This window comes from Macrotis lagotis, chromosome 1, assembly GCF_037893015.1.
Source record: "Macrotis lagotis isolate mMagLag1 chromosome 1, bilby.v1.9.chrom.fasta, whole genome shotgun sequence".
In the NCBI taxonomy this organism is placed as follows: domain Eukaryota; kingdom Metazoa; phylum Chordata; class Mammalia; order Peramelemorphia; family Peramelidae; genus Macrotis; species Macrotis lagotis.
The window spans coordinates 168173079-168193077 of record NC_133658.1 but is presented as its reverse complement, the minus strand read 5'-3'; the positions used below and the strand labels follow the sequence as shown (position 1 = coordinate 168193077).

At 33.2% G+C, this 19999-nt stretch overlaps 1 protein-coding gene across 5 annotated transcripts in view; it reads right to left on the bottom strand.

The window, feature by feature from the left end:
* The window catches only part of RALGAPA2 (Ral GTPase activating protein catalytic subunit alpha 2), a 374367-nt gene that overhangs the window by 128041 nt on the left and 226327 nt on the right, over positions 1-19999 (bottom strand). For all 5 annotated transcript variants that reach the window (XM_074209342.1, XM_074209345.1, XM_074209344.1 and 2 more), the window contains one exon: positions 13273-13431. In XM_074209342.1, the coding sequence (XP_074065443.1) occupies positions 13273-13431 (159 nt within the window). The remainder of the gene's footprint in view (positions 1-13272; positions 13432-19999) is intronic.

The following is a 19999-nucleotide window of genomic DNA, read 5'->3' as shown; positions in this document are numbered from 1 at the left end:
CCCAGACACATACAGAGAAAGAGAAGGCAGATGAAGGAAGACAGTGCTTCTTGTGCTTGGATAAGATAAAGCTTAGGGAAAACCAAAGCAGTAGAAACTCAACCCTGAATATACACTTGCACCCTTCCCCAATTCTGCAAAAAAGGGCAATCATTGAAGAAAAGAGGAAACTAGGAAAGAGAACAAATAAGTGGGACTATATTGGTTCTGAAACAAAGGGAACTAGAAACCCACTGGGGCCAGTTCTCTTCTCCTAGAGTTTGGTGGAACCAAATTCAGAGAAAAGTAAATGTCCTAATATGGGAAAAGATGATTCAACTTTGAGTCTAGTCCCAGGGGGAGAAGGGTAAAGCTATCAACCAAAGGAGTCACTTCCAAGGGTGAAGCCAAGAGGAAAGAATAGAGAAAGCACTTAGCTGAGCTTTTCCAACACTCCCCTTCAAACAACAAGTAATGTCTCAAATCAAATTTTGGAGGAGCAGAGCCATTCTTCCAGGCTACTTAGGTCAGAGAAATTTATGATACTATAATGCACTATAGTTTTGGTTGTGAACTAGTCCAACATGGAACCTTGCTCAAAGAACTATAAAACAATACTTTTTGCCCACAATACCAGTATTGTCTGTTCTGAAAAGGGGAAAAGACCTATTTGTACAAAAAATATTTAACAGCTCTTTTTTTGGGTAGAAAGCAAGCTGAACAAGTTGTGGTATATGATTGTGCTAGAATAATTGTGTATTCTATTTTGTGCCATTTCTTGTGCTATAAGAAATCATGAGCAGGATGGTTTCATAAAAACCTTGGAAGATTCATATGTACTGATGCAAAGGGAAGTAATCAGAACCAGGAGAATATTATACACAGTAACAGCAATATTGCAAACATGATCCACTGTGAAATACTTACTATTCTGATCAAAACAATGATCCAAGAAAATTCCCAAGTATCCATGATGAAAAATGTTATTCACATCTAAGAGAGAACTTGTGGCAAGTGAAAAATGAAATGACAGAAGAAACAAAGATTCAAGTTTTTGAGCATATTGATTTATTAAGTAATGCCTGTCAATTACATAACAAATCAGGACCAGGCCTCCTCAGCTTAGGCACTGGATCCTGAATAGAGGGAGATAGATTTTTTATACATTAAAAACAATTACTCAAATTAGATCAATTAATTAAAAGAAAATAATGAAGGACAAGTAGGTGGCGCAGTGGATAGAGCACCAGCCCTGGAGTCAAGAGTACCTGAGTACAAAGCCAGCCTCAGACACTTAATAATTACCTAGTTATGTGGCCACTTAACCCCATTGCCTTCAAAAACCTAAAAAAAAAAAATTATAATGAACCAGTATGCAAAACTAGGTAATCTCACTTCTAATTGAGGAAAACATTAGGAACTTTCCAAATTGAGAGGAGAGTGAATAGTTGCAGTTCCTGCAATTAGAAAAAAGAAGTATTCTCCTCTCCCCAATGTATTTATTCAAACAAAGAAATGCAGAAACAATTGATTAACCATTATGAGGCCAATTTTCAGATAAAACCTAAGAGTTGCCTGAGATGCATAATTGTGAGAAAATTCCTTGCTTCTATCTTTAGATATGACTAGGTTCTTGGACTGCCAAACCTAGATTTTTAACTTAAGGGCCTCCAGGCAGAAGGTAAAGATGATCCATGTAGGGTTAGGTTCAAACAACGCAATAAAGTTTTTCTCACGATTCCTACAAATCTTAGGAGGAAGAAAAAGCTATAGAGAGCACAAGCCAATAAATCAACATGAAAGACATTAAAATTAAAAGACAAAATGATTAAGAGATTATAAACATTTAAATAAATAATATAAGACAAAGGAAATTCAACAGATCTAATAAAACACAAAATCCTGTGAATTTCTAAAGGAGGATGAAACTTGTAGCAGAATGTTCATGAATAGTTCTAAAGAAAAATCAGAATTTTGAGTGAAACTAGAAAAGAACAAATGGTAGAACTGAAAACCTGAGCAGCCAAAATAATGGGTAGAATAGACAATCTAAATGGCAATTTTCTCCAAAGAAATGAAAGAGAACAACAAACCAGGAAAGCAAATAGAACAAGAAATGAAAATAGAACAAGAACAGAAATGTAACAAGAAATATTGTTAAAAGAACACTTAATCTCTACACAAGGGATACACATAAATTTTGAAGATAGAATGCACAAATATAACTTAAGAATCATGATTTTCCAGAAGAAAATTACAACTCCAAAAACTTGAACACTCTAATTCAAAAAATAATACAAGAACTCCTGAATAATGAAAACAACTGAAAGAATTCATAAATTATCTCTGGAAAAACAAAACAACTACCACAAGCCTTTCCCCCCTTCCCCCAAAACACAAAAACTATGATTCAAAATATCAAACCCATAGTAGCTAAATTTATAATTCCAATGAGTAACTCTCACTTGATCCTTCCATAACAATTAGTTAGTTTCCTTTATCTTTCCTTTTGTGGATAAACTCTTTGAGAAGGCCATTTGCCATAAATAGCACCATTTCCTTTCTCTAACTTTCATCTTATCATTTTGCTTCTGACCTTACTGGCTTCTGAACTTATTATGCAACTACAAAGGCTCTCTCCAAACTTAACAATTTTCTTAAAGCCAAATCTAATGATCTTTTCTCATTTTTCATCCTTTTTTACCTCTTTGCAGCCTCTGACACTGTCAATCACCTTGTTCTCTTAGATATTCTCGTTTGCCTAGATTTTTTAACATTGCTTTCTCCTGGTTCCTTTCCCTACTTTCTAACTATCTTACAGTCTCCTTTGCAGAATCTTCATCCATAGGAAATAATTAAAAGAGGGGAGGCAATAGAATTAAGTCTGGGAAAGTGTTTACTCCATGGAAATCAGGAGCATAGTCCTAGTCAGAGAAGATTTCTCAATAACAGTGAAGTGTATGTACACATTCATATAAATACACACAGATGGCTGTGCACCATAGGGGTCAATCTGACTAGATAATAGGCATGTTCATTCACTTTATTTTTTCCTGTGTGGATAGTTGGTCAGTCTTTTAAGTAATTATGGATATCATTTAGCAGGCTTTGCTATTGTTCCATGGCTTAACACAACTGACATTTGTCTTGAACAAACTCTAAAAATGGACAATGAGTACGAATCAATTTATAAAGAAGAGAAGATGCTAAATTATCTTTGGGAAAGTAAAGACACTAAACTTATTCTGGAAGAGACTCAAATAGGCATAGAGTTGCCATAACACTGGTAGCTTTCTATAGTATTAGGACCAACGTGAAATAATTGTCTGCAATGATTATCAAGCTATAATACAATATTTGTTGAATTTTCAAGGATACCTAAGCTTTCTTTTCTTTTCCGAGTGTAGAAGGATTTACATGTCTGCCAGCTTATAAAGGTTAAGCCTCTGGTGTATCATTCAAATTAACTTATTGTATCTTTCTAGATATATAGCAGATGGTAAAATTTTTCAACTTAAACATTTATACATTGTATCATTCTACCAATCCATTGCATAATCTGCATTGATCGGTTAAGACTGATATGGATAAACTTGATAAAACTTACTTAAATCTTCATTTAATCATTAACAAGCTCTTCCCAGGTTATAATCTCCCCACTCTAAAGATTCTAAATCACCAGTAATCATTATTTAAATCCTATTTTTCATCTTCTTTTAGCTGATCCCGTATTCAATTTCCCTCAAAATATCCTTCCCAGTGTCCCATTTATTCCACTGTACTCCCTGGAATACATAGGCAACAAACCTGTCTTCAACTAAATTTTTTCTTTTTCTATTTCTTCCATCTTCTGGTTCTCTTGGAAATCTGATTCCTTCGTGATAACACAGCCTCACCCAGAAAAGGCTGAATTCTGACTCATTCACCCTGACTTAATGATTGAGGTGGGGGAGAGGTGGAATACTCTTTGCTCCTCATTGTCACTTCCAGGTTTTCCCATTTCTGCCATCATTCAGTAATCTCTCTGTCTTTGGGGTTCACTTTATCCATATTTTGGTAGCTATCATCTATCTCCTAGAGGTCACTCCCTTTTTTTCCTCAATGAGTTAGTGTCTGTTTTACAATCTTTCAGTCCTCTCCAACTCCTGACCCGATATAAGAGACTCTGTCGTACATAGTGATATTCCCTCATGTACCCTAACTTCACTTCTTCATTTCACAACTTATTCTTTCACTCAATTCAGGCACACACAGATACCCTTCATTTTATCATTCCATTCATGTTCATGAATTCTGAAATGCCCTTTTCTTATTACATTCATCTGTATTTCTAAATTTTCTTCTGCTGTCCAATACCAAACCATGCTCATCATTTATACCATGCTCAATTCCCTCAGTTAATTCCCAGACCATCATCCCAAACATTAGACATGTTCTCCTTTCCTTATCTTGTATGGTTGATAAACCAGTTTGCTTCAACACTGTTCTCTTCTCTTGAGCCCTTTGTCATCTTAACACTTTGCTGATCTTGCCTTGCTAAGCCTCAGAGAAACCTACTGCCAGGTTTTTTTCCCCAGTTACCATCTTCTATTCTAATTTTGAAGGCTGTAGATTATAATAGATATAAGATGCCTTTCTTTAAGATTGGTCATGTGACATTTGCTTCTGTTCTTTGTCATCATGATAATTTTCTTATTCTTTTCCTTTTGTGGGTTACTTTAGTCAGTTGAACATAACTACCTATTTTTGTGTGTACTCACATTGATGAGATGATACTCCAAAAATAATGTACTCTCTTTACCACCTAAATTATATACATCTTATGCTTTTAAGGCAGCTAGCTGGTGTAGTGGTAATGCATTGAGCCAGGAGTAAGGAAGATTTCAGATAAAATTCAGCCTCAGATATTTATTTGCTAACTGTGTGACTCTGGGTAAGTCATTAACTGTTGTCTGTGGGGATAATAATAGCACTTAAGTCATAGGTTACTTTGAGGTCTGAATGAGATAAATGCTTAGTTATTAGCACATAGCAAGCACTTAAATCTTTCTTTCTTTTCTTATGTTTCTGAATGCAGAGAAATGATGTCATCTTTTCTTACATTAATCTTTACTTATTTAATATGATCAGGATAGGTCAGGTCCTCTATAGAAAGAAGAACACGTATTATTAATTAATATTTATTATGTACTCTTATGGTACCAGATACAAATGTGTACTATGTATATGATAAAGAGATAAGCGAGGAAGAAAGAAAAAACTGTAAATAATCAAGGTAAAGTGAATTTAGTTTCTAGAAAAAGTGAAATGAAAATGGATTCCATAATCACAAAATCATGATGAAACAACTTAAATTGAGCTCAGTAGTTAAGCTAAATTTTTTTCCCCATGTGTATAAAGTTTTGCTATGTAAATAAATATACTTTATCATTCTTTGGCAACTACTAGTGGACAGACTGAGACATTCAATAAAATTCCTCTAATTATAAGTGGCAATGAAATACAGTAGAAATTTCTGTTAAATATAGGATCTTTAAAAGACAACTGCCTTTCATAGAATTCTTGATAGTTATTACTTTACTTAACATTAAACTATTTATATGAATATATCTTGGATCCATTTAAGATATTCTTTCTATTATATACCATTTTGAATATATTCAAGTTAATGATTTATTTTTTGAGATAAATATTTAAGACAACAATTCTATTTCCAAAAATATTTTATTGAAAATCTCCAAATTAAGTCAAAAAGGATTTATTAAGCATCTACTATGCAATAGGGATACAAAAAACAAAAAACAAAAAAAACCCAAAAATCCAGTCCTTGATCAAAAGAAATTTAGTCTAATGAGGGAGGCAAGAAGCAAAAAACTAGGTACAAAATATATGTGAATATATATATATATATGAATATATATGTAAAAATATACATATACATAGGATAAATTGGAAGCATAGACAGAAGGTAGTTTCTTAAACAACTTGCATTGAGTACTTCCAACTTAATCAAATACCCTATAAAACAGGTCATTGATATTACACTCTTAAATAGCTTTTCAATTCACCCATCAGTAACAGGCTCTTCCTGAGGACATTGTACAAAATACTATATATTCATGAGAGGAAGAGGAAGCAAGAAAAAATGTATGTATACCTTGCACATCATCAATTACCAATACACATTATATTAATAATAACAGCTAGCATTTGTATAGCAGTTAAAACCTTGCAAAATACTTTATTTGATTCATGCAACCTGTTGGGTAGGTGCTAAAAGGATAACAGGTTAAATGACTTGACCAAGGATTCACAGTAAGTGCCTGAATCAATATACGAATTCTGGTTTTCCTGTTTCTAGGTTGAGTACTCTATCATTGCACTATCTACCTGCCAAATACACATTGAGAATCCTAGTTCAACTATCATTACCTATTTTCTGGATTTTGATTTCCTTCCAAATTCAGATGGATAAATTTCTTAATAAAAAAGGTGTTTATCCATTTCCTACAGTATTAAGTATTGATTAAGACCACACAAACTGGCTCCATATTACCTTTCCAATTTAATTTGCCATGGCTCCACATCATACAGTCTATATTTCTTCCAAAGTGGAAGTTAGCACTTCAACCTCTAAGTATCGGATCTAATCTAATCCAATTCAACAAGTCATTTATTGGAGCCCCTTTAATGAAACATACTAATATGAAAAGAAAGAGGACCCTAAATTCTCCAGAGAAGGAGAGTAATAACTAATATGTGAATAACCAAGTGCATTCATGATGATTTGAGGGAAAGATTGACAATTAAAGAGAATAGCAGGAAAGATTTCTTGTGGGAGAGGAACATGAATCAAACATTAAAGAAAGGAAGGGATTCTAAGAGGGAGAGAGGTGAAGTCCATTCACAACCTCTCCAAGAACACAACACTGGGAAGATGAAATGATCTAAGTGGAGCAGCAGGTCAGTTTGGTTGGAGTATAAGTTCTTTATGAGAAGGAATTACTTCATTTTCTGTATATGCATTATATGTATTCTGTATATGTATAGCAACTAAAACACTTCTTGATATATAGAAAGTACCTTGAAAATGCTTATTTACCAGACTCTTGAAGGCACCCTGCTCCCCACGGGTTCTAAGAAGACATAGAGAGCCCTTTTCAACCTGACTTCTGAATTCCTGCCCAGGATTACTGACATGTTCTCCTTCATACACTCTCCCAACAAACAACTGTTCTCACTGCTTCTCTCTCACACACACAATATCCTATGTTGTTCCCTTGTGCCTTAGCAGAGCCTGCACTGTCTCTAAATACACTCCTGTTCCATGATCTCTTAGAAGCCCTCTTGTCCTTCACAATACAGTTAGTTCCTAGTCCTCTGTGAGGCCATTCCTGATTCAGATGTCTTATGAGACAGACAGTCCAAAGGCATGAAGATGTGAGATGGAATGTGATATTCCAGGACCAGGTAGGCCAGAATTATTCGATTGAAATGGTGGGAAGGTAGCAATTTAGGAAGAGCTTTAAAAGCCAAGCAGAGGGGACAGCTAGGTAGCACAGTGGATAGAGCACCACCCCTGGAGTCAGGAGGACCCGAGTTCAAATATGACCTCAGACAGAATTACCTAGCTATGTGACCCTGGGCAAGTCACTTAACCCCACTGCCTTGCAAAAACCAAACAAACAATTAAATAAATAAATAAGTAAATGAATGAATGAATGAATAAATTAAATAAGAAAGAAAGAAAGAAAGAAAGAAAGAAAGAAAGAAAGAAAGAAAGAAAGAAAGAAAGAAACCCACAAGCAGGGGAATTTCTATTAGATCCTGGAGGTAAAAGAGGGTCATTGAAGCTAACAAGGAAGGGAGAAGGGATGGGACTGGAAACTTGACATGTCCACAATACTTTACTGAAGGGATAAGTGAGGTGAAGAGTTGAAGGGGACATGGAGACTTCAGGTCTAGCCAACTAGGACAGTGGTAGTACCTTTTATAGTAATTGGAAGATTCAGAAGTTAGCTGTAGAGAAGATGTAATGAATTTTAGACATGTTAATTTTTAGATATCTGTAGGATATCTGAGATGCTCAACAGACAGTTTGAACATGTATGATGTTCAATACAGTTCAACAGAGAAACTATGGACTTGATATATACATCTGGGAATAATCTGAATAGAAAAGAACCCTTGAGAACTGATGAGATAACTAAGTGAGATAACAGAGTAGAAAAGGGGATTGATTTAGCATAGAAGACTGAGATACCCATTATTAGAAGCTAATTGTCTTACATGTCTAATACATTATAGTAAAGATTTTTTTTTCCAATTATTGGACTAGAACATTAGGTGATTAAAAGTCCATCTTTGCCATTCTTCAACCACGAGGATCATGGCACACAAAAAGGGACACAGGAAAGTTTCTGAAGCACTCAATCTCCCTAACATTATGACCATAGGTTGATCTGTCACAGAACTAGATATTGCAGTACTCTCAAACACTAGTCCTCTTGAAGCCATTGTTTCTTATCCTTCATTAAAATTAATTTGGATACAAATGTTTTACATATGGGCTTTTTCCTTTCCTTATCCTATTAAGTACTACATTACTCATTGGGAGAGTCATTTGTGGCTAAATGAAGGAATTAATGATAACTGATTACCCTCTCCATTTTAAATCTTAAAAAAATTTCCATATTCAGAAAAATAGCATTAATTTGAGGATTTAGTGTATTGGGGGCATGAGAGAAGATGAATACAGTACTGAAAAAGGTGGTCAGGGATGCAATGCCTTCAAGGGGAGGCCAAGTTCCCACAAATAAATTAAGAACATGGTAGGAGCAAAAGATGAGAACAAAGAAGAAACAAATTTGTAGAAAGGATTTTCCAAAGAAAATTCTAATTATCTTCTATCTAAGCTACTTCAACTACACAAGGAAGTGAGGTGGCATAGTAGAGTGAATTCTGATCAGGACAACCTGAGTTTCTGTATGGCCTTAGACACAAATTAGTTACATAATTCTATTCAAATCACTTAGCTTCTGCTCACCCCAGCTTTTTTCAGCTGTAAAATGGGAATAATAATAGCATCTATCTCCCAGAACTGACATAAGAATCAAATGAGATATTAGTAAAGTGCTTTGCAAACCATTAAGTATTACATAAATTTTACATATATTTATATTATATATAGATATAATAGATTTTATATACTGATGGTCAAAATATTAACGCTATTTTGGAATCAGGCAATAAATGAGAAATCACTGACTCATGAATTTAGAAAGTTGAATGGAACTCTATAGAGAGTAGTTTTCAGAAGTAATCTGCTCAGAATCATAAAGAATGGCAGTAATATCAGTAAAACTGAAACTCAGGTTTCTGCAGCTCAATTCCAGAAGGTCGGCATAAAAAGCCAAGTAAATTAACTACAATATTAATAAAAACGATTACTGCTTAAGCAAATGAAATAAAATTATTGTAAAAAGAAAAGAGTATTTATTTTAATCATGTAAATAAGGATTCTATTGTTAACAGATGAGAATTCTCTTCTTATATTTCTTGAATTCTTCCTGGCTGTATTCTTTTCAACATATCTACTCTTAGGCTTATTTATGATCACTCAGATAGTTATAGTTATGCTTGTAGATGACGCCACTTAAATACACTTAAAAAACTACCACATATGGCAACTGAAGGGATAAGTGGGGTGAAGAGTTAATAAAACAAAAGTTTCTAAATAATGAGTTTATTTACTGAAAACAGGTAGAAAGATTTGACTTGAAAATAAAAAGAAATGTTGTTTATAATCGGAAAAAAATCTCTGTAATTGTTTCAAACAACAATTTAAAGTTTTATATGTTGGAAGGGAAGTACTGAGATTTACGTTCCTATGTACTATTTATATTCTTACATCACTAAGAATAAATGAGCTACCAAAGACAAAGAATAAATACTGAAAAATCTAAGTAGTCTTAGAATTAGACTTTTTTCCCTTTGCATCACCAAACAACTTTCAAAACATTCATCCATGCTGATTGAACCATTTTGAATGTAATTAACCTGTAAAATGATGGCTTTGAACTTAGAGAATTTTATTTAATGAAAAAAAAAAAGAAAGAAGAATCCAATAAAAATGAGAAGTGGCAGCCATTCCTGTCAGATGAGGGTATTTAGCAACCCACCCTTCTTTTCCATACACTTTGAAAATGTTACATACAAAGAAGGCTCATGTTGCCAGGCATGTAATTTGTGTACTTTTAGAAGTATGTAGAAAAAAAGAAAGCTAAATATATATTAAACTTCAATGGATTTGGAAGCCACAGCAATAGGTATATGTATAACTTGTATGACAAATAAGCCTGTTATTCCATACTCTATTAATGAAATAGATTGAATTGATCTTTTGAATATGCTTGACTATCAAGATAAGAGCAGCTTTTTTATACTAATTAAAATTCCTTGAAAAATGTTTCTGATCACAGACTATCCAAATAGATTTATTTGAACCTAAAAGTCAAAATATATTCTGATGAAATTATACTGCTGCTAAAAGAATACTTCCACCTCTATCTGAAATTTCCACATTAACTTGTCCTAGTCATCCAAAACCAAATATTCCTCACATTTCAAGCAGCTGCTTCATTAAAATTCTAAACAAAAATAAGTATTTTTGTTGTATTCACTAAAAGTAAGGTTAAATAAACCTTTTGAGTACAAAGATTTCACTTCTATAGTAAGTAGCACTAGTTAAAAGACTGGGGAATGGGTAAATTATTGCACCAAATGGCTGAGAATTAATCTCTGATGACTAGCTGCAATCTAACGAGGCATCTGTGTCCCAGGGAACCCACAGTATGTCCCTGGCGGTATGTGTAGTGTGTAGAGTCTGCATGGCATTCTTTGTCCTCTTTTGCAAGCAGCTTTTCGTCTCATTGTTTAGAATATCCTCATGCATCTGTGACGCGTGGAATGCATTCATACTAACAGACTTACTATTGTTTTCTCTCAGAAGCTTTGTTGAGCAAAGACTGCATCACGGTTCTTGATAATTATATTGCTTAATTAATCAAGACAAAAAAAATTTGCAAATCATTGCCCCGTTGCCAAGCAGGGAGATAAAAAATGAAAACAATACAAGCTGAAGCAATATAACAAAAGTAACAGCTATCTGATCAGAAATTCTTATATAATGAAGCTATTAATGCTAAATCGGTTAATGTTAACATTGCTCCAGGTGTCTCTACTTAGATGCAAACAAAAAGGCTAACATTATGTATATAAAAGGCCAAATGTTGCCATGGATTCTGTAACCTGATAGAGAGGACAGCCTTTTCATTTGATTAGGGAATGCAATTTAAATACCAGGGACTGAAGCCAAACAACAGACATTTCCCTTTGCAAGCCTCTTTCATTCACCCTGGGGTCAGTAGTTGGTGAACAAAAGGTCAGCCACACTTGCCCTGGAAATGTCTGGATTAATTTTATTACATTGTAATGGTTTGTATTTTAAATGTAGGGATAACACTAAATTTCCAGTTACCTATTATCCTGTTTTGCCCTTTGGACTTCTGAAATAAAGTATTAAGAAATGGGTTGTTTCAACTCATTTTGATATAATTTGTAACCAATTTTATAATACCTAAATTAATATTCATATGAAAGTTTCAGAACAATATAAATTTGATTATATTATAAATCTCTGCTTTTTTATCTTTGAGGATAAAAAGTACAGCAGAGAAGGTTTATGCATAGAGAAATAAAATGATAGAAGAATAAATGATACTTTAAAAGTTTTATTCTTTACACATACATGAAGTTACTAAAGTAATTACTGAAGGTGTCTAGGTTCTAGTTCTGAAAAATGACATGTTATTTGCTAATATTTTAATACCTAACCATTTTGATAGTTAAAATCTTCTAATAAATCTCTGGGTAAAAATGCTACTTTTATAAAAGAATAAGTATTTCTGGTATTACAACTTCAAAAGATACAACTTCATACATTTTTTATCTAAATATCTAAATCAAAGATGCTACATATTTATTTTGAAGAAATTTCTGACTTCTTGTTTTATTGGTGAAAAATCTAAATAGGAAACAGTGAAGAATTATTTATAACTGATTTTGAGGAATAGTATAAAAATCATTTTTTCTAAATCACACTGTCTGGATTTTGCCACATGTGAGAGTTAAGGATGTTTCAGCACTTGAGACGTCTTGTGAGTGATTTTTTTTTTGCTTCTTTTAACTTCAAAGGAAAAAATATTTCTCACAACTTTAATAAAACAAATTTATAAATCCTAATTTTAAGAAGTAAAAGATTCTGTTTGATTAATTTAAAAAAAGAAGTTTTAAGGACATAAGTCAATTTAGTTTGGTGATAGTGAATACACATACCTTTTGATTGAAAACAGAACATACATTTCACATTTATTTAAATCTGGAGTTATCCCACTTATGAGCTAGTTTGACTATTCTATTCAATTTAACAATTATTGACCATCCACTACTTAGCAGTCACTACACTGAATGCTAGGGACAGAGATAAAAACAAAAATAGCACCTGCACTCATGGAGCTTGGAACATTTTAAGGATAACACTGTCACACAAATTTGAAAAAAGAATGTTCTTATTCCCTTGGATGATGATCTTATATTTAATAAATACAAGCTTATTATAAACAATATTATGGATATTAATTTAGATAGCCAAATTAGTCCATGGAACTTCTCAAAGGATAGTTGTCATTTTTTAGTATCAATCTTAACTAGTTTAGCTGATTTGGGGACAAATGTAAGGAAACCATTAGATTATCTCTGATGTAATGTATACAATCAACCCTTTAATATATTCAAGTAAGTGATGCCATGTACTATATTGGAATTTTAGAGGAGTTTCAAGATTATATTATGTTGGATACTATAATTAGAGAAATATATTGTGTAAAAGAAATGAGATCTTTATTTGCTCATTTCTTCATATTTATTAATTCAATGTATAAAATCAGACATTTAATTCTTCCTAGTATACAGTCCTTTATGATAAATTCCTACTGGAACTGAATTCTTAAAAGACACCTCAAATAAATAGCAAATATTAGTGAAATATGAAACTGAATACCTGGAATCAAAGATCATGCATATTCATGTCTATGAATATCTTTGGTCATATATAACTCAAGTTAAATATGATGTAGGCCATTTATCACAAAAATATAAATTACTTTATTGCATAATAGTTAACCATATGTCAAACAGTACATAAGACATGGCAATAATATGATGAAATTGTACCTCTGGTTTCTTCATTATCTCGATGAAGAACATGTGATTCTTCATTGGATAAATAATAATTAAAACATCTCCAAAATCTGTTGGTATAATACCCCTGCGGTAGTTCCTGGTGTGTTCAGACCAGACGATGTGAACCTCATCATTTCCCAAGTGACGAAGCTGCAACAGCAAATTGGCTCTTTATTAATCAGAGTGATAACAACAGTTTATGAGGGGTCATGGTTTACAAATTGAATTACAATGCTCAGCAGCAGAAATATTTCATTACTTAAAAAAGGTTAAAACACTGATTTCTTCTACATACAATAAAATAGTGCAGGTGGCAGATTACTTAAAAATAATATGGATCTCATTTGAAATAAATACAGGTACTTATATAATGTGTATAGTCAACACATGTAAAGAAATTATTGTTATTCTAGTACAGTGTTAACATAAAAGATTTTTCAACTAAATTTTAATGTCATCAAAAGCATCACTCAAAACACTATGAACTAAAAGATGAAAGTTATTTTTTCTCATAACATTGCTTTAGAAGAATCCTGATTCAATGTGTAATTAAACAAAAAAAATGCTGTATGAACAGAAAAAACTCATGCAATTATGATTATAACAGCTTGCTGTAGTTTACTGTGCTTATTTGATATCAAAACTTTAAGGAAAAATGTTAAAAATTTACCTCTATTCAGTAAAAAAAGACAACTTATACAAAAATCGCTCAAAGATCATAGCCTAATCATCATGTTATTTTACTCATAGAGACAAATAATGCAGAATGAATTTTTATGATTTGAAAATATCAGATAGAATGAAATGTGTCATAACTAATCATATCTAGGTAAATATGAAATGGGTGAAGAGTTCAGAAACTTTGATTACAAAAATTAAAATAGTCTAAAGAACTATAACCATAAAGATACTTCTAGCTCAGAGAACTTCTCAATTATTTTTGTTAATTCCTATTATGAAGAAAAATTTTCAATAACATAATGAAATATTCCTAAACTTGACTTACAAATATGATAGAATGATAAATGAAAGGATATCAAGACTTCAACTTGTAAAATACATATTGAGTTAAAAGGTAAAGGTAGACTAACACAAAAAGCATTTTGTTATGATAAAATATACACGGCCAAAAACAATGATCAACTGATGCATGTAATATACTCTAAATGTAGAGGTTAGTATGATACAGGAGATAGATGCTCTTCATAGGCTTCTCAAATACCGAGGGAAAAACACAGGTGAATATAATATGTTCTGTTTATTAATATCAGATTACAAAGAAATTACTTATATTCAAATACCTCATTCTTTTGGAAATAACACTATAACTCAATTATTTAAAAAGAGATTGCACCTCCATTCCTGTAGTATGTATGCATGTGTGTGTTACAATTCAGTTGTTTGTATGTAGGTTCATGGGCTGCCCTTTTTTACTGAGTATTTATTCTGTAACAAAGAAGTTCAAGTTAATGGTGTCCAAAACTTTTCATTGAAAATTGCCCCCCTTTTTTTGTTTATAGAGCAAGCTATGAAATGAAAAACACAAAAGCATTGCATTGGCATTTGTGAGGCAAATATCCACAATGAAGGATTTCCAAATATCACTAAAGTGGAGAAGTGTATAAAAGACAAATGAGCAAAGGTGGAAGAATGGCTTTTAAAATGATTGCTTAATGTAACCAAGCTAAAATTTCATGTACCTGTATTTCCACCTTAACAGATATAACAACTTTTAAAAATTTAGACACAGTGGTCTCATACCCCACCAGTGTAATACACTACTAGGGAGTGAAAACATGGTAGTCATTTTGTGCCAACAACACAACGAACAGTGTTTTCAAAGGAGAAGTGAATAACATCTAATTGAAACTTCAGGGGAAATTTAGAAAAGCAGAATGTAATTACTGAAGCTGGCATATAGCCAGGATTCAATACCTAACACCCTTAATCTTGAAAATAGAACCAGCATCTTTAGTAACATATTGCTCCTTGATATAATGCTTGGGCAAATAATTTACAGGTGAAGAATATCCCTTATTAAATCAAAACCCGTACTTAGTTTACTTTAAATTATTTTAGAGGTTATCCAATCAGTCATAAGATTCAACTTTCACCATAAAATTTAATAAAATTCAGCCCTGAGGCAATGTATCAAAATGCATGAAATTTATTTCTGATTGATATCAAGCATTTTAAAGCATGTGAATTTAAAACAATTAATCTTTGCAATATTCTACCTCTCTGAAAACTCCCATTCAACAGTAAATTAAATATTTAAAACAAAGGATGATCAGTACAAAACTGACACAAAACATTAAATGCATTAAATTCTAGCACTTCCCTTGCAATGATTCACTATCATACAACATGTACTTTCATTGCTTATAATATTAATCATCATGAGAAAAAGCATCTTCAGTGCTTTTCAACTGAGCATCTGGGTATCACATATGTAATTAACTAAATCACAAAATTAACAGTTAAGGCATCAAGCTCATTGAAATATTTTGGAAAAAGGTGTATTTCAATACACCAACAAATATGGAACATGAATATAATAAATACAGAAAACACAAGTAAAATGAGTTTTTAGTCACATCATAAACTTGCCAAGAGATGCCTAAAAAAGAAGAAAGACTTTTCCAGGTTAATGGAAAGTTTACAAAAGATATGCACTTTACATGTAATATGTGACAAATATTCCCAATAGAGATTTATTGCAACATACTATTCAACTATGGATTTTCCCAATGAGCAAAAGTTAGCTCAATCTCAGAATGTGCATATAACATTTGGAGCAATTTATAGATGTGATCATTTCATAATTAATCATGTCAACTATTTCCTCCAATGCAAGCCATCCTTCAAAATATACTTGTCAGTTACTGAACAAATACACATTTTTTTCAGCCTTACAAAAACAATTCATGTTCCTAGGCTTGTCCTGTACCACTACTACTCATTAGTTTGAGTAAACAGTTTTAAAGTCACTAGGCTTTAACTATTTTGCATGCTGCCTGCCAGGCGGCACGCCACTGGTGACACTGGTCATGGTACACACCTAATAGGCTGACCTCCTTTTCCGTCTAATTGCATTACATAGCCAGCTGGCTCCAGAAAGGAGTCGTCTGTTTGATTGAAGAATTCCTGCTCCTTGGTAGGCATTGCTGCTACTTTTACTAAGTAACAGTCAGGCCTGACATCCCCATTGTTCATCTGACAGTGTGCCCATCCTAAAATCTAAGTTTTATTTGTAAATTAACCAAGAAACTTCCTGCCAGAACAGTGCTGCCTGGAGACTGATAATGTGTGCCTTTCATTCCCTTTCACTCTTACTGTATCACTGCCAATTTGTTTTTCTGCTGCTGGCCAGCCTGAGGCTATAAAAGCCTTGTAAGACATAAGTGCAATTATAGTCCTGGAGTCAAATGAATTGGACAAATCCAATAGCACAGCTCTGTCCCCACTTTGCAAAACCCCTACAGCAGTTAGATTAGCTGCTAAAAATCTAATCTAGCTATAGCTAACAAATTTCTGCAGCGAAAGATCAAGAGTTCAGTATGGGGTTGCAACCAGATTTCTGAATTGAAAAAGTTCTACTATAACAAGGGCAGAGCATAGCATAAATCACTTTAGAATTCTGCAGCTCATTTTTAAGCTGTTAGATACAATTTAGTTAGAATAAGACAAGGGACCATTGGATGCTGTTACTGGGATTGATTTTCGTTCTAGCGGCAAGACATCCTGATGAAGAAAGTTTATCACTAATAATGCAAAATCCTGGAACTGCAAAAGGTACCAGATGAATTGTGATGATTTCAGTGGGGGATCTTTCAAATAGAGCCAAATCTGAGAGCACTATTTGTGGGACACTGTGCTGAACCCAGAAAAAAAAGCCCCATAAAACAAATATCTCCCTGCATTTGTTTTCTTCAAAAGAAAGGAAATGCTTTAATTTTTTTTCTCCTCTCAATAAAGTAAAATTGTCACATATAAGAACTATTTTTTTTGGGGGGGGGATAATTCTCAATTATACTGAAATGACAAAATAGAATCCAATCCTTTATTAAGCATTACAAAGAGTGAAGGAAAGTGAGGACCTGATTGGATTCTAATCCAAAATAAGTCATTTAAAACATTGCTTAAGGTAAAGGCTTTGAAAAAGGAGCTAAGGCTTTTCCTCTCCCTGCCATAGACTTTTAGTACTGGAAGGGATCTCAGCAACCACACCTCTACTCCCTCTCTAACCCTCAGTGAAGTGGGGATATCTCCTTCACCTCCTGAGGCAGATCATTCCACTACTGTTTTGTGATCATTGTGGGAAAAATTTTCATTACACTAAAATTAAGTTAGCTTCTCTGTTACTTCTAATCACCTGTTTTTAATTTGTGGTGTTAAAAAGAAAATGTCTCATCTCTCTGCTACACAACACCTTTTCAAATAGTCAAGACAGCTTCAAATCTTCAAGCTAACCACCCTAAAGTCCTTCAAGTAATTCCCTCATACCATAAAACTGAGGCATCTAGGTGATGCAGTAGATAGAACACTGGCACTGGAGTCTTAAAGACCTAAGTTAAAAATCTAGCCTCAGATAATTATTAGCTGTGGGACCCTTGGAAAATCACCTAACCAGTTTACCTCAGTTTCCCCATCTGTAAAAAATGAGGATAAAAAAATAGCCCCTACCTCCCACGGCTGTTATGCAGATCAAACTGAGATGATCTTATAAAACACTTAGCACAAAGCCTAGATGATAGTAAGCCCTGATAAAAATATTGTTGTTGTTGATATTATTATTATTTTTCTTTACTATTTTATTCTCTTTACTATTCATCTGGATGGTCTCCAATTTAACAATGTCTTATTTAAGAAGTAGAATCATGGTACAGTGTGTGTGTGTGTGTGTGTGTGTGTGTGTGTGTGTGTACACACACACACACACACACACACACACACAGAGTGAATTGAACCAGCTGAAAGTCTATCTATGTTTTAATTTTCACTCTATCCATTACTGATAGCATGTCAATCACTCTGTCTTTCAGTTTTGCACCTCTTAGAGATTATTCTATCTGCTTGTCTATGCTTCAATATTTCAATGGACTCATGATTCCTGTGGGCACTCATTATACTGGTGCAGATTTCAACCCTTACATTTTCTTTTCTTTGCAATTCTGATGTTCTCTTCCTGTAAATAAACCCACAGTTGGTTTACTCTGGGACTGGGGAGGGCAGAAATCAGTATATTCAGTGAATATATGCAAAAACACATTCAGTTTTTCATAACTTCAACAATCCTATATAAAATTTCATTTTAATCATTCTGATCAAGTGTTTAAGGATGACTGTGTTGGTTATCTCTCCCTTTTTCCCCTCCCCATATGCAAAATGTAACTCTTGATTGGACTTTGGATCACTTGTAATTCTATTTATGCAGAGGTCAGGGTGTTCCGTGTTTTATATCTGTGTAAGAATACTAGAAAAATGTAAGTATCAAGAAGTTGACTTTGTGTCAGGGATCAAGTCGGGCAACAGAGTACTAAGCAATTTTCTCAAAAATGAAATCTAATCTACTTTTCTTTGTTTTACTTCTACTCTAGTAGAATTTTTGAATGTCCAAAATATGGACAAAAAACTTATTTTGACTTATTTATTATGTTACCCTTCCAACTACATGCCATAATCTGGGTCATTCACATTCTTGATCCACTAAATTTTTCCTCTATAGATTTGTTTAGGTCTTTTATTACTGTTGCTTTATACTTATAATCAGAGATTTATTGAACAAATTTGTTTATATGGTTACATTCATGAAATATTTTTATATGATCTTAAAACATGTGGAAGAGGTTGTTGCACGAAAACAGTTAAGGCAAGAAGTGGCATAAAAATGAAGAAATGTTCAATGAAAAAGGACACATGTCAGACAAGCAGCAGCAAGATCAAGCAATAATAGAGGGGCCAGGTGCTGCATTGTTAAAAGACCAAGAGAAAGGCCTCCAATACATTTGCTAGATGGTCTGTGGAGGATTTATGCAAGAATACCTAAGAATCACACAAAAATGTAAATGAAAAAAAGTACACTTATTGACTAGATCACTACACAAAATGACTGATTTGTTTTAAGTTTAATTTAACATAATGTACTGTAATTATAATCCAATATACTTTCCAATACTATACTTGGCCAGCTCTCTCTTACATAGTTCTGTAAGCTTTAACCTTCAAAATAAAAGGGGATTTAACTGTGATAAAAGAGCAAAAGAGAAAAAAAAAGGAACTAGTCAGTGAGATGGGCAATAATAATATTTTGAAATCGAATGAAATAAAAAGAATGACTAATGTGACAAATAAAATAGGAATGGATCTGCATAGAAACAAAATTTCTCATCTTACTCAAATTAATTTAGTATTATTAGATCATATTTTAACAGTTTAAAGCATTGTTTTAAGATTCAAACTGAGGGGCAACTATGTGGCAGCACTGACCCTGGAGCAAAGAGGACCTGAGTTCAAATTCAGTCTCAGACACTTAATAATTACCTAGTTGTGAGACCTTGGGGAAGTTGCTTTAACCATTTGCCTTGCAAAAACCCAAAAATATAAAAATAAAAAAGAATCAAATTGTAATTCTGACATCATAACTGATTACTTGTGTAGTTAACCTCTCTAGATTAACCTCTAGTAGTTAATTTGTAAGAGATAAGAAAAATGGAAT